General features: G+C 44.3%; 1 protein-coding gene across 1 annotated transcript in view; it reads right to left on the bottom strand.

The window, feature by feature from the left end:
• Positions 1 to 22,143, bottom strand: part of SLC35E1 (solute carrier family 35 member E1) — a 52,571-nt gene extending 30,428 nt beyond the window's left edge. Inside the window, 1 exon segment of the mRNA XM_029614206.1 lies at positions 21,716 to 22,143. Within this exon segment, the coding sequence (XP_029470066.1) occupies positions 21,716 to 22,043 (328 nt within the window). The 5' untranslated portion in view covers positions 22,044 to 22,143.
• Between the last annotated feature and the right edge of the window lie 4,269 nt (positions 22,144 to 26,412).

Genomic DNA, 26,412 nt, shown 5'->3' with positions numbered 1-26,412 from the left:
TGCACCCATTAAAACATGACCTTTAGAAACTGGAGGGGATCGTGCTACGCAATCCCCATTACTTATACCCTTCCTCCTAGCCCCCTCTTTCACCCCTCCATCAGACAGGACACCGAGCAAGATGCATCCACCCTGCCAGTTCTTATGAATTGGTTTTTGATCGCAACATAAGGAAAACAATTTTTGCACAGAAAGGATGGTGATGACAAAAATCGGTGATGGAATTCAAGGTGTGGGATGGACAAAAAGGATGCCTACTGGCAAGAGAACGGCAGTGAAGCACTGAGGTAAACTGCATGGAACAGCAGTTCAGCCCCAAACAGCACTGGTATCACTGAATTGTGCTTCTAAAAGGGGCACTGGAGTAACCTGCACAGAACGGCAGTTATAACCCTCAACAGAAGTAGCTTGAGTGTATCAGGCTTCCAACCAAGTACTGAGGTAGGCCATCACTAACAGATTTTGGGCATGCTTGGAACAGATATGGGAAGAGGACAAGAGGTCAGGTAGAAGACATGCGCAAGGAGGAGTTGGTATTGGGTTGCATTTGGGAATTTACATATGCTTTTACTCAGAATGGACAAACCTCAACTGGTCAGGTTAGATGAGCCATTTTGGTCTTTACCTGCTATTATGTACTTACTAGAGTAATATTATCGATACAAAAAAGGAGGATATGTCTAATCTTTTTTAATTCTTTTTATAAAATATTAATTAATTACCCTCATAGACCAATTTATAGGAACATACACCATCAGAAGAGTCTGTTCTACTGTAGAAGAGTATAAAATATGAGCAAAGGAAATGACACAGAGTTTCTGTTCAAGAGGGTATCCCTCCTTATGTGGTGAAAAAGGCTTATAAAAGGGCCCGGTGGGCTAATCGTGAATTACTTTTGAAGCCATCACAAAGACAAGACAATATGGATCGGATGATCTGTGTCTTACCGCATTCCCCTCAAGTTTACCAGATACAACGCAGTATTAAGCGTCATTGGCATGTCCTGAACTTACATCCCATATTTAAGAATGGCCCTCGATTTGCCCTTAAAAGGGGCAAAAATATCCGGGACACTATTGTACATTCAAATTTCACGGATGATGTGACTGGAACTAAGAAAGATGAAGGCTTGAGAGAGTCCGGACACTATCCGTGTAATAAGTGCTCGGTTTGCGAACAATCTTATAGTGGTCAAACATTACCCTTTTTCAAAGGTGGTTTGTTTAAATTCAAGACACGTACAGATTGCTCTACAGTGGGGGTAGTTTATGGTATATGGTGCTCGTGTCCTTTACTTTATATCGGCAAAACTAAAAGATGCCTGAGGACAAGAATGATCGAACATAGAAGTTCTATAGTAAGACAAAAAATTGAAGCACCTTTGGTCCAACACTGTGTCAGAAGGACATGATTTTTCTGATTTCAAATTTGCGGTTATAGAACGTCCAAAATATCCACAAAGGGGCGGGAATTTTGATTTAATTCTTTTACAAAAGGAGCAGAAATGGATTCATTACTTTAAAACAGTGACCCCTAGTGGGTTGAACAAAGAAATTGACTGGTCGGTATTCTAAAAGAAGTTTCATTGAAGAAGCTCTTTAAAGGTGATTGACAGCATTAAGTTCCGGGAGGGGAGGTACAAATACGTGGGCAGGAAGTGAAGATACAAAATTGAACACCGAGGCGCCATTACTGCATGGAAGGAAACTAGCAACAATAATCCTGTAAGATCTGGTTATAAACGGAAATTGTGAAGTGGGAAAGAAATTGGTTCAAAGATGTGAGACCTTTTGGGAAGTGTGTGTGGACATGAGCTTGTGGTGAAGGATGTTTTTAAAACTTTTTAACAACACTTTTTATATGTCCTAGGTCAAATTGAATAACTAGCGCTGGAAAGGCAAAACGGTTTTTGGAGTTGAAATTATAAACACAAGGCATCCCCTGAGGAAGACTGGAAACAGTCGAAACATGGCCCATGTCGGGACAGTTGTGAAATAAACATTTACAGTGGGGCTAAGTATAATTTATTTTAGGATTTCAATGGTTAAATGGAACAGCAATGACGGTGGACAATTAAAATAGAATGGTGAGAGGGATAGTGGTAAATCAATTGCGTTGATCTTAGGAATCATTCAAATAATTTTGGGTTTCGGGGTAAAACAAAAATAAGATTTTTTTAAAGTTGATTAGAAAATAATAAAAAAATTTTTTTGAATAAACAAGGAACTGCACCAAATGATTATAGACCTAGTGCTTGACTAATCGCTGAATTTGCCTGCGGCCCATTGGGTGGCGAGAGGCGATGGATTAAATCCTATTTGCACTATTACTGATGATGTATGTTCCTATTAATTGGTCTATGAGGGTAATTAATTAATATTTTATAAAAAGAATTAAAAAAGATTAGACATATCCTCCTTTTTTGTATCGATTGAATTGGCTGGTGAGGATATAAAGCTTCTGTTGGTTGACTTACTAGAGTAATGCCAAGTTTGGAAAGGCATACTTTGTAAAGCAGTTTTTACTGTATTCACTGTATCCAAAGCAAGTAAAGTTGTACCACACAAAAATGAAAATAAAGACATTTAGGCAGCATTGCAAATGTATACTACAATTATAAACAGAAGCACATCCAGCAGGTAATACTCACCCCTGTGTTTATTAAGGATTTTGGTTCACAAGTCGTCAGGTTGGTTCCCTGCAAAATACGTGGGAGTTGTGTCTGAGGCGGCATTCAACATTAGCTTACGTGAAACGAGATCAGATTGGTTCCTGCCATGTGTGTCATGCTATCTATGAAAGCACAACCAATATAAACCAATGAGATCACACAAGAGCGATCCTCTGGCAAGTATGACTGCTCCTAGAAGCCTACAGGAGCCATTTAAATAATTCCAAAAGCAACATAAGAACATAAGAAAATGCCATACTGGGTCAGACCAAGGGTCCATCAAGCCCAGCATCCTGTTTCCAACAGCGGCCAATCCAGGCCATAAGAACCTGGCAAGTACCCAAAAACTAAGTCTATTCCATGTTACCATTGCTAATGGCAGTGGCTATTCTCTAAGTGAACTTAATAGCAGGTAATGGACTTCTCCTCCAAGAACTTATCCAATCCTTTTTTAAACACAGTTATACTAACTGCACTAACCACATCCTCTGGCAACAAATTCCAGAGCTTAATTGTGCATTGAGTGAAAAAGAACTTTCTCCGATTAGTTTTAAATGTGCCACATGCTAACTTCATGGAGTGCCCCCTAGTCTTTCTATTATCCAAAAGAGTAAATAACCGATTCACATCTACCCGTTCTAGGACCTCTCATAATTTTAAACAATTCTGCTATCCCGTCCTCACATGAGTGACATCATCAGATGGAGCCTGGCACAGAAAACTTATTTCAAAGTATCTAGAATTTTGACTGAGCTACATTGAGCATGCTCACCCACACAGGGTTCCCTCAGCCTTATAGCATAGAATAATAAAATAATGAAAAAATCCACATTGGAAACTCAACTCTTTGAGGTGGTGGGCAGGTTTCATGATGACAGACATCCTGCTGTCCTCGAGAACATCTGTTACAGGTAAACAAAGCTGCTCTCTCAGACATGGGTGAATCCATCGCTACAGGCTCCCCCCCCAACATAAAAGGGGACCAACAAAACACAAACAAGTGCCAATGGGCACAACAATAGCCCATTTTGTTGTTAACGAGTGGTGGGGTTGGCAACTTGAACAAAAACAATGGGCCAAGGCAGGAACAGAGTTGGGTTCTACATCTCAAACAAGTTCCAAAGGACAGAGTGGCCAAATCTGCTGTCACATTGGCCATCCCTATCCAAACAATAATGCGATTTGAATGTGTGGAGAGCACTCCACATCACAGCTCTGCAGATCTCCTCCATGGGAACTGCTCGCAAGAGGGCCACAGACACTGCTATGGCTCGAACAGAGTGAGCCTCGATATATCCCTTAAAGTGCAGTCCTGCCTGGGCATAACAGAAGGAAATGCAGTCTGCTAGCCAATTAGAAAAAAGTATCTGCTTGGCAACAGCGATACCCAACTTATTCCTATCAAAAGAAACAAAAAGTTGGCTGGACTGCCTATGAGCTTCTGTCCTCTCCAAATAGAAACCTCAATTGAGTGATGAGATCTTGGGAAGTCCCCAGTTTGATCAGTTTCCGGATGGACATGTCCCAGAGGAGTGGAAACCAGATCTGTCTTGGCCAGTGGGAAGTTATGAGGATCATATATCTTTTGTCCTCGTGAAGTTTCAAGAGAGTCTTCACTACTAGTGGAGCTGGAGGATACACACACAGGAAACCCTCACCTTAATGGTGGGCGAAGACATCTGAAGCTGGTTTGCCACATGTCCTGTACAAGGAGCAGAACTGAGGAGCCTTCCTGTTCCAAGGCGCTGTAAAGATATTTACACTTGGGATTCCCCAGAGGCAGAAGATCTGATTTGCAATCCCTTGGTCCAGAGACCATACATGAGGTCTAAGACGAGACTCAGTCCATCCACTATTACATTCCTGTTCTGACCAGGTACATGGCCCTGAGCACCATCCCATGAGAGAGAGCCCACAAACAGATCTGGACCACTTCCTGACACAGGAGGTACGAGCCTGTACCTCTCTGCTTGCTGACATTTATTTATTTATTTAAAAGTGTTTCTATACCGCTTCTACAAAGAAAGTTTAGTCAAAACGGTTTACATAAATATAAAATCATAAAAACATATTTTTCGCTTCATAAGACGCACCTAGGATTCAGAGCAGGAAAATGTAAAAAAAAAAAAAAATGGTGTGCTAAACCGGCTCTGTTCCCGGGCGTCTGTGCATCTTATGGAACAAATTAGAGGAGGGCATAACTTTTTTTTGCCCCCATTTCATTTTCGGGTCTGGAAAGTCCATTTCTGTCCATTTCTCAGATCAGAAAACTTTTATCGTTCTCTTTATTGGAAAAAAAACAAACAAACAAAAAAACCCCCCATCCCAACCTTTTAAATTTAACTAACTACAACCCCCCACCCTCCTGACCCCCCAAGTCTTGCCAAAGGTTCCTGGGGGTCCAGTGGGGGTGCAGGAGTGATCTCCTGCACTTGGGCCGTCGGCTGCCAGTATTCAAAATGGCGCCAATAGCCTTTGCCCTTACTATGTCACAGGGGCTACAGGTGTCATTGGCTCAGCCCACACCAAGATGGTGCCGGCCATCCATTGCTCCTACCATGTGACAGGGTCCGACTAATGGCACCAGTAGCCCCAGTGATATAGTAAGGGCAAAGGGCTATCGGCGCCATTTTGATTACTGGCAGCTGTCGGCCCAAGTGCAGGAGATCGCTCCCGGACCCCCGCTGGATCACCAGGGACTTTTGGCAAGACTTGGTGGAGTCATGAGGGTGGGGGGGGGGGGGGGTTGTAGTTAGTTTTTTGGGTTTTTTTTATATTTGCTCCATAAGACGCACAGACAGACATTTTTCCCACACTTTTGGGGGGAAAAAAGTGTGTCTTATGGAGTGAAAAATATGGTAACTAAAAAATTACATAAATCTCATAATAGTAAAATAAAGGTTAATACATTATCAAAATCTAATTAAATCAAACATATCAAAAATCAAGTGCCATCTTGTAGCCACTGCATATGTATGGGAAAGGGGAATTTGAGGAAAAGGGGTAATTTTCCAAATGTATATAAAGACTAATGGGAAGAGAAATTTCAGAATTGAAATTATTGATATGAAGTAATTAGTGTTTGATTGGTGTAATTTTGAAAGCAATTTGAAACAGGTATTTCTTGAAGTGTATTGGGTTAGATAGTAATCGCAGTGAATCTGGTTTCAAAGGGAGGGACCTGCTACTGAAAAAAAGCCCTTTTCCTTGTAATGTCTAATCTTGCTAGTCGAGGTGAAGGGATACAACTTGGTTGTCAGTCTGTATCAGAACAATTTTGTTGAACAGCCAATTCCTGAAAGCCCACCGCCCATACCTGATCACCCAGAGCTCCAGAAAATTGATTTGACAGAGATGTTCCTGGGTGCTGAGTCCATCTACATAAGCTCCCCAGGCCAGGGTGGAGCACCTGTGATAAGGACAATTTCGGTGGGAGGACTTTGGAAGAACCCTTTTCCAGATTTGAAATTTCCAACTACCAGGATAAAGAGTCTCAGAGGAATGACGTGCATTGGATGCGATCCTGGAGATCCTGAGTGGCTTGTTGCCACTGCGACCTCAAGGTCCATTGGGCCTTTCACATGTGCAAACATTCCAAGGGAGTGACACATTCTGTAGCGGCTATATGGCCCAACAGCCTCAACATATGCTACACTGATACCTGCTGGCTCTGTTGAATCCCCACCACAATGGTCATCAGGTTGTTGGGGCAGGAAAGCCTGAGCCGTGTCTAGTACAGCTCCAGTGAAGTCCAATTATGGTGACGGACTGAGATGTGACAGGGTAGTTGACAACAAACCATACTGGCTCCAGCACCTGGATGGTCGAGGGCATGGACTCATCGACCCCCACCCAAGAGGTGCTCCTGACCAGCCAATCATCCAGATACAGGAAAACATGAACCCCCAGTCTGCGAAGATGCGCCACCGCCACCACTACTACTACTTCTTAAAATTGCTATAGCACTAAACAACGGCTAAGCATTTCATGAAGACACATGGGGCTGTTGCGAACCCAACAACTGGAGAGTGCTGCTTTCCCACCACAAATCTGAGATACTTCCGGTGGCCTAGGAAGATACAGACATGAGCACAGGCGTCTTTGAGATCCAGGAGCATAGCCAGTCCCCTTTTTACAACCTTCTCCATGAGCAGCTGCATGTCTCTCTCTAATTTCTCCTCGAAAATAGTCGATGCCAGCATAGGCTGGGACCCAGGAGGTGTAACCAGATCTTATTCAGAATACAGAACATAAGAAAATGCCATACTGGGTCAGACCAAGGGTCCATCAAGCCCAGCATTCTGTTTCCAACAGTGGCCAATCCAGGCCATAAGAACCTGGCAAGTACCCAAAAACTAAGTCTATTCCATGTTACCATTGCTAATGGCAGTGGCTATTCTCTAAGTGAACTTAATAGCAGGTAATGGACTTCTCCTCCAATAACTTATCCAATCCTTTTTTAAACACAGCTATACTAACTGCACTAACCACATCCTCTGGCAACAAATTCCAGAGTTTAATTGTGCGTTGCGTAAAAAAGAACTTTCTCCGATTAGTTTTAAATGTGCCCCATGGAGTGCCCCCTAGTCTTTCTACCATCCGAAAGAGTAAATAACCGATTCACATCTACCCGTTCTAGACCTCTCATGAATTTAAACACCTCTATCATATCCCCCCTCAGTCATCGCTTCTCCAAGCTGAAAAGACCTAACCTCTTTAGTCTTTCCTCATAGGGGAGTTGTTCCATTCCCCTTATCATTCTGGTAGCCCTTCTCTGTACCTTCTCCATCGCAAGGAGAAGGTACAGAGGAGGATTAATGGTAGGTACAGGGAATGGTGGAGACCATGGCATTCCCCTGGCATCGATGCGAGGACTGGCTCTCCTCGCCACAGGGTCATCACAGCAGAAGCTGGTGCATCCCTGTGCCTGGCACTGTACATTGACAGGGACTGATGCCAATGCTACTTTGGCTTCCCCTCGATGCTCAAATTGGTCCTTCCCCGGTGCAAAGGTCGAGGACAATGAACCAGACATCCTTGACCTGGAAGAGCCTGATGATGGCTGGTCACCAGTATCCCTGTCAGCCAACAACCTCGATGGAACCAGTGGCCCCCACCAATGTCTATGGCTTGGTGTCCATTGGTGCAGGTCAGAGATCCCTTGATGCCCATGGATTATTTTTCTCCAGCCCGAAAAGGTGCTCCCATCTTGTCGAACCGGATCTTACGTCCCTTCTGGATCATCTTGGCATACCTGCTGCAACCCCGGATATCATGCGATGCCCCAAGGCAGACGACACATCTATTATGGGGATCCATGATAGACATGATCTTTGTACACCTGGGTCATCACTTAAAACCAGAGTGGACATGTCGTGAAACAAAAGAGACAGGACATCGAAATCAATTGTGGCTGTCGTCAATGGCCAGTGAACACCAAATACACCACCGCCCAGAGGATCAACAACTAAAATAAACTTACCCAAAAACATCAAGAAACTTATCTAGGATGCTAACAGGAGAACCAAGGGAACCCTGCGTCAACCACATGAGGAACATGAGAAAGGAATCACTGAAAAAGCACTTTAAAAATTGTGCAAATCTTTGTAAAAATGTTGAGGGTTCACCTGAATGTGATATGTGAGGCTCCACGGAAAAGAAGAGACTGAGGGGGACTTCACATGGATGCATGGTAAATTGCATGCGTAAGCATGTTCAATGAGGGTCAGTCAAAGTTCTAGAAAATCTGACATAAGTTTTCCGTGCTGGGCTCCATTTGATGTCACCTATGTGTGTGGACTGCTATCCTGCTTTTTTTTTTTTTTTTTAAGAACTTTCTTTTCAATTTAAAAAAAATGCACTTATAATTTAGGGCTTCACTGCTTGAGAGCATTCTTAGCTGAATACATGCTATAAGGGTCCAGTTCTGCCTGAATTTTGATATAAATAATTTAATAGACCACATGTGATTACAACAAAAGTAATTGGCACACAGATTTTAGATCTCTCCATAAGAGCCAGCTGGCAAAACCCTGAAAACTCAGTGCGAGATAGGTCATGCAATCTGACACCCAAAGCGGAGCGGTTCTCAGCACAGACCTGTAGAAGTTAGCATATCAGGTCTGTTAAGAATGTACGTGGCCTTCCTAGAAAAACCAGCAAATCAAGCACTAACCTCATACCACGCTGAAAACAAAATAGCAACTCAGAAAACGATAGCAATCACAAGAGACTGCCATCACCTCAGACTGAAACTTTAAATCACAAACGAACATGCTGGTGATTTATCAGGCATGGCATAGAGCCATGAGGCACCTATGTACCCAGCAGCAGGAAGGGATACACCAGTAGCTGGCATCTGCCAAACAAGACAGAAAGGGGTAGATTTTCAGAGCCCTGCTCGCCTAAATCCGCCCAAAACCGGGCGGATTTAGTCGAGCAGGGCCCTGCGCGCCGGGAAGCCTATTTTACATAGGCCTCCCGGCGCGCGCAGAGCCCCGGGACTCGCGTAAGTCCCGGGGTTCTCGGAGGGGGGCGTGTCGGGGGCGTGTCGGGGGGCGGGCCCGGTCGTCGCGGCGTTCCGGGGGCGTGTCGGCAGCGTTTTGGGGCCGGGTCCGGGGCGTGGCTACGGCCCGGGGGCGTGGCCGCGCCCTCCGTACCCGCCCCCAGGTCGCGGCCCGGCGCGCAGCAGGCCCGCTGGCGCGCGGGGATTTACGTCTCCCTCCGGGAGGCGTAAATCCCCCGACAAAGGTAAGGGGGGGGTCTAGACAGGGCCGGGCGGGTGGGTTAGGTAGGGGAAGGGAGGGGAAGGTGAGGGGAGGGCAAAGGAAAGTTCCCTCCAAGGCCGCTCCGATTTCGGAGCGGCCTTGGAGGGAACGGGGGGGAGGCAGCGCGGCTCGGCGCGCGCAGGCTATACAAAATCGATAGCCTTGCGCGCGCCGATCCAGGATTTTAGTGGATACGCGCGGCTCCGCGCGTATCTACTAAAATCCAGCGTACTTTTGCTTGAGTCTGATGCGCAAGCAAAAGTAGGCTGATCGCGCTTCTTTTAAAATCTACCCCAAAGTCTACTTCTTCTGCAAGCCATCAAATGGCTCAGACTACCAGAGATACTGAAATTGGCAAGACAAATAGACAATCTTAGCGCCAGCTATGGTGTACAGGGACAAGAAAACAAAGTTCCCCCTCCTGTTTGTCTCTTCTCAGGACACTTGAAAGCATTTAACAAAGAGTTCAGCCCTCTAGCCATATGAGATAAGCAACAGTAAGCAATGAGACGTGGAAAAAACTTCTCTCTGGCACAGACAAACTGGAGGAGTCGTCTGGTGTTTAGAGCAGTGGGATCAAATCCCACTGCCGGTCCTTTTGACCTTCAGCCTCCATTGCCTCAGGTACAAACTTATAGGATGATGCATCAAGCCCCAATAGGGCTATAATGCGCAATATATGCTGTGTATCATGCGATATAGCAATTTCACACGGTATCCATAATATAATGCATCACCCGGCCCAGATTCCTTGCTATATTACAATGAGCTGCATGCATACATTTTGAAATCCATGCAAAGCAGCTCAAGCATAGGCAATGTGAAGTACATAAATTAACATGGACAACTTAGAAAGTTGTCAGCCACATTAATTTAACTGCACCTCCTGAGAAAACATTAATTTAACATGGAAGCATCGGGACCCTAAAGCAGGTCCCGAAGCTCTCACATTAGAAAAAAAAAAAGGCCAAAAGTACAAAGTGTGTGCAGGTTGCCAAACCAGACCCCCTCCTCAACCCAGGGCTGCCACTCAAGGCACCCCCAACACCCAAACCCTAAAATATTAAGTACCTGTTGGTGTGACAAAGGAGAAATTACTTTTTACCGATAATTTCCTTTTCCTTAGTACAGACAGATGAAACCAAAAGCAGTGGGTTATGCACCTCTACCAACAGATAGAGACGGAGCAAAGCAGTGACATCACAGTGTATATATACCCTGCAGTGACATCAGCCCACCAGTATTCTCTGCAAAAGTCAACTGTGGACAAACTAGCAAATCTTGATTATTAACAAATAACCATTCCAGCACTCAGCAAACAGGAAAACACTGAGCTCAAATAAGGAGTGTAATAACACTTATCTAGGGGCTGGATTGACACTTACCAGTACTCCCTGAAATACACAGCCATGCAGGAGGACCACAGATCAAAATTCGGCAGCAGGAAAAGGAAATTATCAGGTAAGTAGTAATTTCTCCTCTCTTAGCGTACAGACAGCTGATTCCAAAACCTGTGGGATGTACCAAAGCTACTACCGAATAGGACAGGAGGCTACCCACAGTCCAGTCAAAAAGGCAATGTGCAAAGATTGCATCTTCCCGAGCTTGCACATCCAGGCGATAATGCCTGGAAAAGGTGTGTAAGGAAGACCACGTCGCAGCTCCGCAAATGTCAACAGAAGACAATTTTAACCTCCGCCCATGACGCTGCCTGAGCCATAGTGGAATAAGCCCTAACCTGACTAGGCAACGGTTGATCAGCATCCACATATGTGGCCGTGACTACCTCCTTAATCCAGCAAACTACTGTAGCTCACCTTGTTTATTCCCACTATGGAGAATAAACAGCCGGTCCATCTTTCTGAGAGGGTCAGAAACCTCTAAATACCTCTAGATATGCCTTTTGCCATTCAAAGGCCGTAAAAGGTGATATTCCTCCATATCTTTCACCCTGTCCAAAAACGGCAGGGAAATAGACTAATACAAGTGAAAATCCAAGACTACTTTTGGCAAAAAGGAAGGAACAGTACGCAGTTGTAACGCCCCTGGAGCCACTCGTAGAAACAGCTACCAGAAAGGCAAGGCCTGTAGTTCGGATGCTCAACACGAAGAACAGATTGCCACAAGAAACACAATTTTCAAGGTCAGTAACCTCAGGGAAAGAGTATGCATCGGTCAAAAGGTAGGACCCACTAAAAAATCCAAAACTAGATTAAGCTTCCACATGGGCATCGATAACTGCAAGAGAGGCTGAAGATGCTTCACTCCTTTCAAGAAACACGCCATATCTGGATGTGCCAACAAGGGCCCACCATTCACCTGACCTCGGAAACAGGCAAGAGCCACCACCTGAACCTTCAAGGAATTAAGAGCCAACCCTTTACTCAATCCATCCTGCAAAAATTCCAAAATGAGTAGGATCTTAACTGAACAAGGAAGAACCCCTCGATCTGAGCACCAAGCCTCAAACACTCGTCAAACCCACACATAGGCTAAGGAAGTGGAGAACTTTCTCGCTTGTAGCAAGGTGGCAATCACTGCAGTAGAATATCCACACTTCATCAACTGAGCCCTCTCAAGGGCCATTCTGAAAGTCAAAATTGATTTGGATCTTCATGAAGAACAGGCCCCTGCAGATTCCTGTACACCGGAAACTGGAGGGGAGAGTCCATCAAAAGCCTTCGTAGATCTGCATACCACGGTCTCCTGGGCCAATCTGGTGCCACCAGAAGCACCATCCCCCTGTGACTCTCGACCCTCCAAACCATTCTGCCCAACATGGGCTACAAAGGGGAAGCATACAGCAGCTTGCCCTCCGGCCATGCCTACATGAGAACATCGATGCCCAATGACTTTGGATCTCTCCTGCAACTGTAGGATCAAGGAACCTTTGCACTGCGAGTTGTCATCAGCAGGTTCAGAAATGGAAGGCCCCCAACGAGCCACGATTAGCTGAAATGCCTAGTCTGACAATCCCATTCTCCTGGATTCAGAGTCTGCTGAGAAAGTGAGCTCTTACATTGTCTTTTCATGCAATGTGCAAGGCTGAGATCTCCTGAAGATGTACTTCTGACCATTCCATAAGTTACTCTATTTCCTGTGACACATGATGGCTCTTGGTGCCTCCCTGCCAACTGATGTAGGCCACTGTAATTGCATTGTCCAACATTATCCGGACCGCTCAACTCTGCAATCTGTCACTGAACTGCAAGCATACCAACCAGACTGCACGGGCTTCCAGTCAATTAATGATCAGAGAGAGTCTTCTGCATTCTAGCATCCTTGTGCTGTCAGCTCCTGACAGTGAGTTCCCCAACCCTGGAGGCTCACATCTGTTGTGAGTACTAGCTAGTCCATTGATCTTAGGTAAACCCCCTTTCTGAGATGATCCACTTTTAGCCACCACCGTACTTGAGCACAGACCTCCTTTGGCAGGTGGAGCCGAATCGAGTAGTCTTGAGACTGTGGGCTCCAATGAGACAGCAGCGCACAATGAACACTTATGTGCCCTCACCCGCGGCACCACTTCCAGGGTTACTGCCATCAATCTGAGCACCTGAAGATAGAACCACACTGGTGGGTGTATCGTGTTTGACAATAGACACACCTGTGCCCTTAGCTTCTGGACACAGCTCTCTGGCAGGAACAACCTGCCCTGCTTCGTGTCAAACCGAACACAGAGATACTTCAGTGACTGCGATGGCTGAATATTGCTCTTGGCCAGGTAGCTCCTGCAACAAGGATATCACCTTGTGCGAGAGCCAGAGGCTCTCTTCCATACCCTTGGCCTGAATCAGCCAGTAGTTCAAGTATAGGTGTATTAGGATCCCATCATTTCTCAACTCCGCCACAACCATCACAACCTCAGAAAAGGTTCTGGGCACAGTGGCCAAACCAAAAGGTAGCACTCGAAACTGATAATGATGTCCCATAACTATGAAATGCAGAAATTGCTGATGCTCTAGTCGGATGGGAAAATGCAGGCATGCCTCAGAGAGATTCAGAGACATCAGGAACTCCCCCAGCTGCACTGCCATTGTCAGGGAGCACAAGGTTTCCATGCAAAAACAAGTCACATGCAAATGATGGTTGACTCCTTTGAGATCCAGGATGGGACGAAAAAAGCCCTCCTTCTTGGGCACCACAAAATAAACAGAATATTGGCCCATATTTACTTGAGACGGGGGCACTGGAACCACAGCCCACAGGCTAAGGAGTCTTGACAACGTAACCTCTACAGCCTGTCACTTCTGAGAAAGGTTTCAGGGAGACACCATGAACATGTCCCGAGGAACACTGCGAAACTCCAGCACATAGCCATCTCTTAACACCTTCAGCACCCACTGGTCTGTTATGATCTCGATCCATCTCTGATAAAAAAAAAGATAGACGACCTCCTATTTCCTTATCCCGGAGGAGGGTCGGCACACCTTCACTGTAAGGCTCAGAGTGTCCACTACCTAAGCCTGGACGGCCTGGGACGAAAGGACTGAGATCTACCCAAAGGTCAAGTACTCTGATAAGTCGTTCCTCTGTAGGATCGAAAACATCTAACTCTGTACTACGACCTCTGATGTTGAAGGACTGCGGCACCTATTTCTTACCTCCTGGTAAATGAGGAACTGGGGGACTCACCCCACTCATTGGCCATTCTCTCCAGCTCACTCCCAAATAAGAGTGAGCCTTTAAAGGGCAACTTCGTAAGGTTTGACTTCGAGAAATTGGCCAACCAATTTCTCAACCATAGTTGACGCCACCCCTCTGGCCGAAGTGCAGACCAAATCACAGCCATATCTGCCAAAAAAGCAGCTGCTGGTTCCATCATTGCCCTGGAATTCACACCAGATTAACTGACCTCCTAAGAGAGTAGTAAACAAGAGTGAGCCACCAGGGAACAATAGGAAGTTATCTGCAAATTCATTGCCATTACTTCAAAGGCCTGCTTAAGGATAGCCTCAATTCTCCTATCCTGAGCATCCTTTAAGGCCGCTCCCCCTTCTACAGGAATTTGTCTGCTTGGCAACAGCACCCACAAGCGCATCCATCTTCAAAAAACAAAAAAGCTCCCTCACAGCTGGATCCAAGGGGTAGAGTCCATCCAAGATTCATCCCCCTTTAAAATTAGCTTCTGGGGCGCCCCATTCAAGATCTATTAAATTATTGAATGGCTCCCATAATAGGGAAGAAGCAGGAAGCTTTACGCAAGGAGATCAAAATAGGATCCTTCTTTGGCTCAGACATGGAGTCAGCCCCAGGTACTCCCAGCATCTTCAATGTCTTGGAAATCAGAGCCGGTAACTCATCTCTATTAAAGAACCTCAACATGGCTCCAATTCTGGAGGAATTTCTCCAACCTCCAGGGAGTAAGGATCAGTCTCATCATCTGTGTCATCTGGGCCCCTATTGGGAAGGCCAGAACCAGGTGTACTCTGGCGCTTACCTGTAGCACCAGGTGTGTGGGATTTCACCGCTTGCGATCCTGAGTTGTTAAGATTGGCCAGGGCCGGGGACTGCGCCTAAAGGAAGAAGTGCAATCCTTGAAAAAATTCCACCTCTCCCAGTCCGTGCACATTAGACTCACCACCCATCACACACAGCTTTTTTGGATTTCCACACCCCAGATGCATGGCTCTGCACTTCCTAGCACTGAATCCCAGCTGCCAAATCGTCGACCAGTCTTCAGGCTCTCTTAAATCACTTTTCTCTAGTCCTTCAGGTGCATCCAAAGCTGTTGCAGATCTTTATATCATCTGCAAACAGACAAACTTTACCTTCTATCCCTTCCGCAGTGTGTTCACAAAGATATTGAACAGAGCCGGTCCCAACTCCAATCCCTGAGGCACTCCACTTAACAGGCTCCCTCTTCAGAGTACGTTCCATTTACCATTACCCACTGTCTCCTTTGGAAAGGACTTCCTATGCCACGGTGTTGGCAGCCCCAAGATGCTCCTCCTCCTTGGCCTCATACTCTGACTATTGGACAGTGCCCCAAATCTCCTGTCCCCAAGGTAACCAGAAAGCACCAAGGAAAACTGGAGAAGAGGGGCAGGAGCAGGGACTATACCCCGAAGAAAAGAATGGCAGATTCTCAGTTCCCTGCTCCTGCCCCTGCCCATCTGAAACCTGGTGTAAGGGCTGTTCTCTGCTATACTCTGCTTGGGCACTCACTGCCCCAGGGCTTGCATGTTTTTGCTGCAAGGACTTCAAATTCAAAATCATCCAGAGCTCCAGCCACATGAGAATGATTTGGGGGAAGGGAAGAGAAGAGGGTTGAAAGAAAAAAGGGGGCGAGGGGAGAAGAGGTGAATGATTGGGGAAGGAGGCATAGGATGCCGGGGACAGAGAGAAGATTGGAGGAGAGAGAGATGGAGAAAGAGGAGGAAGAATAAGGAAAAGCAGAATGACTGAAGGAAGAGAAAGAATGAGAATATCCACTCTGGAGGCAAGAAGACACCAGAGAGAGAGAAGGAAAATGAACAGAGAGATGACCACTGAATGAGAAAAAGAAAGACACTGAGCCAGAAAAGCAAGCCAGGGAATTCAATGATTAGAAACGTATTGCCTGATAGAAAATATTAATAAACTATCCTGGGACACAGTTCAAAGTCTCTAACTGAGACATTCTCCCACATAGCTGGATTTTGTTGGCTAAATTTTGATTTTTTTCTGATACATAATTCTCTTGTAAACAAGCATGGTGGCTTTTGTATTGGGCCTAAAAATATTTTGTGATAGACAATGTGCTTTTAGGTATATTTGAGAGCTGATTACTACAATCTTCCACCAGACATACCCCATCCCACTAACATGAACTGCTCACTCACTATTAGCACTACAGAGTACAAGCATCCCAGATTTACCCACCATAAATCTTGTACCCTCACCCTCCCTCTTTCCTTCCCACTGGCAGGAGAGCAGCACTTCTTATGCATGTGTGCCGCCTCTGCCAGCTTCACTCTGATGTTGGAATGTGTGGGGACCTATAATCTCGTAGGACCGGCTGGTTCCGCACATTCATATGTCAGACTGAAGCCAGCAGAATGAGACACACACAGGTAAAAAGCGCCAGTGGAAGAGGGAGGGTGAGAATTAATGCAGCAATTCAAAGCCAGGGGTTACCCTACAAAAAGTATCAAGACAGGATACAAAAGAGCATTATATAGTGACAGAGAAGATCTTCTAAATACTAGGAAAAAGAATGGTGAACACGACAACACTTTGGCCACATGTGTTACAAAATATTCTCCATTAAGCAGACAGATCATCAAAAGTATCCACTCACATTGGTCTCTTATTCAGAATATTGAAGGTTTTCAAGATCTTGATTTCAGAATGGCCTTTTCACGCAATCAAAATCTTAAAAGAAATTTTGTGCCCAGCATTTTTACCAGAAGAAGAGAGATATCAAATCTCATTAGATAAACAGAAATGCTATGGTCACTTTAAATGCGGACGCTATTCTATTTGTCCTCAAACTCTGCAATTAAAAGAATTTACTAATATGATCACAAAACGACAGTACACAATCAAGAACTTCAGTACTTGTGAGACTACTCTTGTTGTTTATATCATTGTTTGTCCTTGCTCTCGATTTTATGTGGGTCAAACAACAAGAACATTCAGGCAGCGGATCTGCGAGCATAGAAGTTGTGTTAAAAATCATAGAGAAAATGATCCTCTTGTCTCACACTGTGTCCAATATAACCATACTTTTGAACAGCTCAATTGGTTCGTAATAGACATGGTTAAACCGCTTATCAGAGGAGGAGATCGAGCCGAACAACAATGGATTTTTAAACTGCAGAGCGAAGAACCAGCAGGTTTGAATAGCAAGATAGATTGGTCGGGTCTTTAATTCAGTACGATTCACCTTGGTAATCAATACACCTGGGCAATACTATGATGTCATTACGTCTCTTGTGAATAACCTATAAAAAACAATTGGTGAATATGCACGTAGCCGCCATTATTTGAAGCCCGATGACTTTAGTCTGACTGGGACAGAACTCGTAAGTAACAAAAACTGTTTGAAAATTAATGAAGTATATATCTGCTGATATTAAACATCAGGTTTCCTGTTTTCAAGGATAATCTGTCTAAAGACGCGACAGTTCTCTGAAGCAGCAATTCTGTAAAACATACGTCGGCGTTTCTTGGCGTCTTCCTGGTGCACAAGATCAATATATACCATAAGATAAGTAACAGTTAAAAGTTTTGCGCTATCCATTCCTTGTTCTGAATTGTCCCCACCGTAACTTTGTTAAGCATCAAAGAGATTAAAAAATGCGGTTAACTTTCCAGCAGCTTTATTAAGCGCTACTGAGTTTCTCATTTGAATTGAAATACCGATGACCGGGCTGTGTATTTGAAACAGCAAAGACCAGTAATGGTCAAAATTGAACCAACAAATTTTTCAAAGGAAAATTGAAATCTAAAAAACATTTGTTCTCCAGGAGTAAGTCTTGATACTTAAGAACATATTAAAGTTATTTTAAACAAAATTTAAAAAAACAAAGAAAATTTGATTTTCAATAAAAGAAGAAAAATTAGAGAAGTGCAAACAGATTTGTAAGGTCCTCTCTGCTATTTCAGTTCTTAGTTCCATTTCCAACATCTATTGAAGTAAAGATGCCACATACTAAGAGAAAGGCCAAGGTAAAGCTTCCCTCTAGTACACCAAATATGGAACATGGGCAAAGGACTGTTGCAGAGTGGCTAAATTCCCCCCAGATAACTCCTGTTGAGGGGGCCTCTATAGAAATCGATCTAGAGCAAAATCGAAGCCTATTGGCCGAGGATCTCTCGCTTAGTCCAGGAGCGCCAGACACACCAATACCACCTGGTAAAGAAGGGGGTCCACCCCATAATTTACCAGATACCCCTCAGGGTGACTCAGAGAGGAGGGAGGGAATCAGTATAGTAACTGAAGGATCGGAAATAACATCTAATGATGAAGCTTCTCCATCTGAGACTCCTGAGCAAAGGAGAGAACGAAACGATATTTCCTCTTCTGTACAGGACAATATTCAAAAAACGGAAAAGATCATTCAGGAAGTAATTGTGAGACCACCAATTATTACCTTGAAAACTTTATGGAACTTTTTAATAAAAATGGACTCCTCTATTAAGAAACTAACTGAGGTAGTAAAAGAAACTAACAAAGTAGTTAAAGGCAATTCAGATATATTGATGGCCCAACAAAAACAAATTAAGGATGCAGAACAACGTTTACTGAAGGTTGAAAAAATACAAGTGCAGCAGATAAAAAGTGAGAATGAGATACAGAGAAAAATTGAGAATATAGAAAATGACTCCCGCATATTAAATCTTCGAGTAATTAATTTTCCTGTTATTGGAAAAATGAATGCATTAGAATTATTTAGATCTTATATTACTCAAATATTAAATATGCCGGATCAGATTATGCCAACTATAGTAAAGGTTTTCTATATTAATACCTCCTTAAAATCAAAAGAACAAACTAAGGAAGTTGAAGTCCAGAAAATAGATGCTGGGTCATCAATAGATCTAACCGCTCTTATAGAAAAAACTCAGGAGGAGTTGGTGATAGAGAAAAGGGGGAATATATTGGTTACATTAGCATTTGTATCAGACAGAGATAATATATTGAAATATTTCTTTCGGAATATGTCAAAAACATTCTATGGTTACAAGGTCTGGATTTATCCGGATCTTGTAAAGGCCACTCAACTTAGGAGGAAGAGCTTCTTAGCTCTTAGAAAGTATGTTCTTGAAAAAGGTGGTCAATTCATACTCCGTTATCCTTGTAAATGCGCCATAAAATTGAATGGGCAAAAATATCAATATACTGACCCGGAACACCTTAGAGCACTTTTGGGGGTTCAGAAGGATGGCAAATAAAAAGAAAAGGGGAATTAGTCTACAAATTTTCTTTGAGTTAATTCATGTAAAATGCTCTTAATTTGATACACTTCTCTTTTTTGCTTGCTAATAACACAGAATATGTCATAGGGAAAAATTGCAATATTATAGTATTTCCTAAACTATTTTCTTACATATATCTGTAATTTCAATTGCAAGTTTCTGCTTGTATTGTAATTAAAATTTAATAAATAAAGAATTAAAAAAAAAAAAAGAAGAAAAATGCTGATGAGAGGTTTTTGACCTGTGAATGCAACAACTGGCGGAAACTCTAAGTCGTTCAGAAAATCACAAGTGCTGAGGTCTTTTCCTCTTAAAATAAAAATTATTCTAAAAAAATTCATATTAAAGTATAGACTGCGGTTTATAACATACATTACACCACACCAGCCATTTTTTCTATTGTGTTTAATTATATACTGGTGAAACTTTAAGTATTTTTGTTTACTCCGCACATTCATGTCAGCCGAAGCCAGCAGAATAAGCCACACACAGGTAAAAAGCGCCAGTGGAAGAGGGAGGGTGAGAATGGTGCAAGAATGGTGCAAAATTTGATCTGGTGTGCCACGAGGATAGAAGAAACTTGAAAGTGTACCACAAAATAAAGATTGAGAAGCACTGATCTAGCAGTCCAGTCAACACCCTCACAGGCTTTTTACTGCGAATGTACTTTAAAACATTGTTATTAATGTTTGGCTCTATGACAAGCTTCTTCACATATTCTCTCCTGGCCTGTCTTACTAGCTTTAAATCTAACTTGCCAGTACTTATGCTCCTGCCTATTTGCTTCATTTGGATCTGCTATTCATTTTTTGAAAGATGTTTTTAGCATTTACTGCCTCTTTCATCTCACTATTAAACTATCCAGGCAGCTGCTTGGGCTTTTTTCGCTATATAAATGTTTTTAATAAATAAATAGAATACATTTTATCTAGTCTTCCAAGATGCTATCTTTAAACAATGTACACACTTCATTCAAACGTTTTAACCTTTGCATCCACTCCTTTTAGTTTTCCTAATTTCCACCTTCTATCAAAGTCTCCCGTTTTTAAATTATATATTACCGCTGTAGTTTTACTCAGTGTCCTTTCTCCAGTCAAATTTGATTGCATTATGATCACTATTGCTAAGCATCCCTACAATAATTTATTTATTTATTTTATTTATTTAAAATTTTTATATACCGGCATTCATGATACAATCACATCATGCCGGTTTACATAGAACAGGGGTGTACAAAGAACAAATGAGTAACCTATTAGTGAGGAGGAAGCAGTTACAAATAACAAGGTACTAGAACTGGGAGTAGAGAAGAAAGGGAGAGGATAACATTAGATAAAGATATTTACATTAAATTAACATTTTTACAATGGGAGGTAGTTCAACAGGCTGCAAGGGTTAATCAGTGTCCGGGAATGCTTGCACTAGGCCATTCATTCCACTGAAGACTAAATCTAAAGTGCTCCTCTTGCCAGTTTTCGGATCAGATGCTCCATGAAACAGTCATTTATAGCATCAAGAAACATAATCTCTCCAGCATGTCCTGATGAGACATCAATTCAATCAATACTGGAATTATTGAAATATCCCATTATTATTGTGGTGCCTTCATGTGCCTAATTTCTGCCAGCATTTCACAATCTGTTTTTTCTTCTTGGCCAGGAAATCATTAGTATACATCCACTGCTGTATTCTTACACGTCAACATATAGAATGTCTAGATATAAAGATTCCAAAGGGTAATGCGTCTCCTACTGGATTTTAATTCTGCTCGACTCTGCCATAAATTACATATATTATCACTCTTCCACCAACTGGATTTGCCCTGTCACGTCGAATAATTTATATCCTGGTATCATTTCCCATTGTATATCCTCATTCCGCCACATCTCCGAGATGCCTATTATATCTATTTAGCTTCCCATAATACCATGCTCTATCTCACCAATCTTACAATTCAGACTTCTGGCATTTGTAAACAGATATTTTAAAGGGCCAGAGAGAAATCCATTCCCACACCCCACCCACCAGAGTCAGAGAGAGAGAGAGAGCCCCACTCAATTCTACCAGATCCGAGAGAGAGGCCCCCCACTCAGTTTGCCATCCCACTAACTCGGTGATATCAGAAACCGTTTCTCCACGTTTTGCGCAATAAATGCTGTCGGGGACCCTAGAGACCCCATTATTCACTAGGCGTATGGGGTCATTTTCCCTTTTTAGAATCTGAGAATCCCTCTAGAGTTTCCGAGCAAGCGGCGGCAAACAAGATGCAGATAAGTGGAAAGGATGGTAAAGGGAGGTTAGCCCCGGCACCGCAGATCCGACCAATTCGCACCCTCCTTCCGGGCCTCTCCTCCCCCCCGATGACTCCTACCTGTATGTGCATAGGACACGGGTACCTTCCAGATACTGAAATGCGCCGACACGGAGGCGAAGTACTTGCCGAACGCGAGCGGCAGGATGTACCAGCGATAGTAAACTGGAGGCAGCTCGGTGCTGGGGATGCTCCAAGCCCTCAAGAGGGGCGGCAGCAGGCCGCAGATGGCTAGGATGTGGAAGAGAGAGACGGTGACCGGGTACGGAAAGGAGCTCAAGATGATTTTGTTCACCACGTTGCCCCCGGAGCTGATGGAATACCAGAGGAAACAAAGCAGCGCGATGCGGGCGCCGTCACGGAAGGCCGCCCGGCCCCCGACCGCCATCCTCCCGCCGCCTCCACCCGGCCGAGTGCACACCGAGCAGAGCACGAGCGGGATGTGGAAAACCGGGGAACGGCCAGCGCGGCACCGCCGACAGGGTACAACACACTCACACACGTCACTTCCGCCCTGCAGAGACACGTCTCATCGCAACACTGCTAGCCCACTTTGTGCATCACTTCCGTCCTACGGGTCCACGTTCCATCGGAAACATCGACTGTCACCCGAGGCGCAAGCTCAGTGGTTCTAATAGAGCCTTCCTTACCTAGAGCAACTCTTCCCGCTGGCGGAGCAAGTCGTTTCAAGCACTGCTTGCTTTTGCGCTCCGGCTCCAGCTGATAAAACGCAATTTCTCACACATTATTTCCTCTCCTTAGATGTTGCGGTATAGGCAATAGGGCGCGTCCTTTCGTGTATCCATACCGTACATAAGAATACGGCTCTTTGGTCAAGGAAGGGAGAAGGTGCTGTAAGCAAATATGTCGCCTGTAGTCTACCAGGTTTGCACGCTGTACTATTGCACAGGGCAGCACGCCCGGGAAGGAGGGGTGACGAGGAAGATGAAGGTCGAAAGAAGAGGCCTGTGAGGCTGCCGGTGGACCCCCCTCCTACCGACGATCGAAGAATGAAGAGGGAGCCCCTTCTCTGTGCCGGTGTATGGTATCACAAGATCAGCATACAGAAAGTTCTAGCCTTCCAAGAGTAGCGAGGGGCCAGCGCACAAACTGGAGCAGCAGAATTGGCTCCCCTATTTGCTACCGATGGTATGTGTATGAATGGGAACCTGAGTGAGGTGTGTGTGCACATAAGAGCCTAACTGGGGGGTGTGGGAATGGGAGCCTGACGGGTGGAAGTGCGTGTGTGTACGTATGTGAATGGGAGCCTGACTGGGGTGAAGAGGGGTATGTGTGTGAATGGGGAGCCTGACTGGGGTGAAGAGGGGTATGTGTGTGAATGGGGAGCCTGACTGGGGTGTGTATGTGTGAATGGGAGCCTGACTGGGGTGAAGAGGGGTCTGTATGTGTGAATGGGAGCCTGACTGGGGTGAAGAGGGGTCTGTATGTGTGAATGGGAGCAGGAGTGGCGGGGAGGGGGGGGTGCGCGTGAGATTGCCTCTGCAATGATAACAGCACAAGGCCACCATGTCGGCCGGGATATGATAGAGGTGTTTGAATAGAGGGGATATGATAGAGGTGTTTAAAATCATGAGAGGTCTAGAACGGGTAGATGTGAATCGGTTATTTACTCTTTCAGATAATAGACTAGGGGTATTCCATGAAGTTAGCATGGGGCACATTTAAAACTAATCAGAGAAAGTTCTTTTTTACTCAACGCACAATTAAACTCTGGAATTTGTTGCCAAAGGATGTGGTTAGTGCAGTTAGTATAGCTGTGTTTAAAAAAGGATTGGATAAGTTCTTGGAGGAGAAGTCCATTACCTGCTATTAAGTTCACTTAGAGAATAGCCACTGCCATTAGCAATGGTTACATGGAATAGACTTAGTTTTTGGGTACTTGCCAGGTTCTTATGGCCTGGATTGGCTACTGTTGGAAACAGGATGCTGGGCTTGATGGACCCTTGGTCTGACCCAGTATGGCATTTTCTTATGTTCTTAAGTGAGAGCTAACAGAGAGGAAAGCAGCAGGAGCAGCTAGGCACTGATCTCTGACCCCCTCTGCTGGCAGGAGGACATGCTACAGGCAGGAAGTAAAGAAACAACAAAGACTGCCAGCAGCTCAATTTTACAAACCCAGTTCTTCTCGTGGCACACTTGCAGATCAGCCACGGCACACCACTTGGGAACCACTGGTATGGGAACCTGATGGGTGTATATGTGAATGGGAACCTCACTGAGGTGTGTGTGTGTTAATGAGAGCTTGAAGGGGATGGGATGTGTGTGTGTGTATCTGCCCAATTTGGCATTTAAGTTCAGGGGTGTGTCAATTTTAAAGGTTTAGATTGCCAGAGCGAGCATGGCTTTTTTAGATGGGGACAGGGGCCTGCGACAGAATGTGAGATTGACAGTTTCTACTGTGTTTTGGTTGTTGGGAAAAACATTCTCTTAAAAAAAAAAGAGGCGGCAGTACAGTAATTGTTCTTACAGTTTATCAAAAATACCAGCCCTGTCTGCAGAGGATCGATCTGTGTTGATCAGTATCTGTTTTCCACGTGGCTTTGTATTTTCCAGCCTGGTGTTTGTTTTTAAAGAAGAGGAAGCTCTTATCCTGGAGTAAAGATAGAGTGATGTTCTCCTGAATAAATCAACCTGACTAAACGTTTTGAATTTTAAAGCAGAAATGGGGAAACTTCTGTTTAGCACAAAGTGTTTCCAGATTCTGACAGGGATTGAGATTTTTAAAGAAGAGGACCTGTCACTCTGCCATCCCTCATCTTTCATTTTGCCTTGTTAGCATGCTAGGACTTAAAAGAGAGCTACTAACTCTGGCTTCTCTAGATAACGACTTTGTGGCTTTCTCAAGAAACTGATATAATTAAGAGCTTCAAAATTGCTTGGTTATTTTCATCTAATGTTACAGCTTTTTGGTTTTGGAAAAAGCAATACGATCTGTACTTTACCTGACTTTGCCACCCCCTACCATTGGCTTCGTGCAAGTAATAGAAATTTGGCTAATTACCTCCCACATCTTTTCAGCATTGTGATGCTCTCTGCCAGGTTCATAGTACTAGTCTATAGCACTCTCAGAATCGGCACTGGGGCTAGGTGCTTTGCTCCAGGGTGCCCAGGCTGGGGGGTAGCTCACAAAGTTCGAGCAATCAGGTGGAGGATGAGCTAATTGGAGAGGCCCGGGGAAAGAACAATTGTAGACCTTAGTTCCGGTTTTGAACCGAGATCTCTGGTACATGTACACAATGCAGAAGAACCAAGCCCTCCTAGAGTGATGCTGGGTCTCTTACTTTTTGTATAAGGATACCTATCCCTTCAAGAACTGGAAGTATGTTTAGACAGATGTTTTATTTTAATGGTATTCTAACTCTTAAAGAATGGTTTAAAAATGTAAATCTGTCCAGTCCAGAGAGAGGCAAGCCAAATGATATGACTTTGGAATACGCTTGATTTATACCTATCAGGTAATAGGCAAACCTTTTTCAGAGGGAAAAATGCTTTAGAATTTGAGGTTCTGCGGAGGCAGACTCCGAAGCACCATGTGAAAATATTTCTTCATAGAAAGGGTGGTGGATGTACGGAATGGACTCCTGGAGGAAATGGTGGAGACAAAAATGGTAGGTGAATTCAGCAAAGCATGGGCTAAGTCCGGAGGATCCCTAATGGCAAAAACGATGGTAATGAAACACTGACGTAAACTGCACGGAGTGTCAGTTACAACGCGGTGGCACGACTGCACTGGGATGATCGGCACTCGGCGGCAGTTACAACGCGGTGGCGCGACTGCACTGGGATGATCGGCACTCAGCGGCAGTTACAACGCGGTGGCACGACTGCACTGGGATGATCGTCACTCGGCGGCAGTTACAACGCGGTGGCACGACTGCACTGGGATGATCGTCACTCGGCGGCAGTTACAACGCGGTGGCACGACTGCACTGGGATGATCGGCACGCGGTGGCACGACTGCACTGGGATGATCGGCACTCAGTGGCAGTTACAGCCTGAATGGTAGTGGTTCCCAACTATGACAGCCGACCTAACCCTTCCCCCCTGGGCAGTAGCCCTGGGAGACCCGTCCTCGGTGCGAGAGGCTGCCAAAATGATGAAGGGTCTCCAACAAAAGCCAAATGATATGAGACAGGGATACGATAGAGACTTTGAAATACCTGCTAGGTATAAATCAAGTGTAATAGGCAAACCTTTTTCAGAGGGAAAAATGACTCAGTGAGTGCGGTTGCTGGAAGCTGTGAGGGTAGGAAATAGTGGTTGTGTGCTCTTCCGTGATCCGTACTACTTTCAGTCCTGAGGCCTCTGTTATAAGAGCTTATTATTTGCCTATGTGTGTTAAAGTTTGAGGAAGAGAGCTGGATTTGCTCATGTATATGAGAAGATAGTATGAATTTGATTGCATTATTAGTCTTCTAATGAGAAACTGATTGTTTCCCTAGCTTTGGAATCTGATAGGAAATGGATTGTCTTTTTTTTTTTTTTTTTTTAAATGTCATGAAGAGCTTTTCCTAAATTTAAAAGTTAGGATTTTTCCTGATGTTGCAAAAGCTATGCATTAAAGGCATAAGCAGTTTCTTTCAAGACCCAAACTACTTCAAGTAGGTGCTTTGTTTATTCTGAAATCGCCTTGTAAATGCATATCAACATTCTTATTTGGTTTTTGAGCCTGATCAATTCATCTTCTTTCTAATGCGTATATGCCCACATGTTCTAAAACAGATGAGCACATGTAC

The sequence above is a fragment of the Rhinatrema bivittatum genome, chromosome 8 (assembly GCF_901001135.1).
Source record: "Rhinatrema bivittatum chromosome 8, aRhiBiv1.1, whole genome shotgun sequence".
Classification (NCBI taxonomy): domain Eukaryota; kingdom Metazoa; phylum Chordata; class Amphibia; order Gymnophiona; family Rhinatrematidae; genus Rhinatrema; species Rhinatrema bivittatum.
The sequence above is the reverse complement of the archived record's forward strand: the minus strand, read 5'-3'. Positions and strand labels throughout refer to the sequence as shown.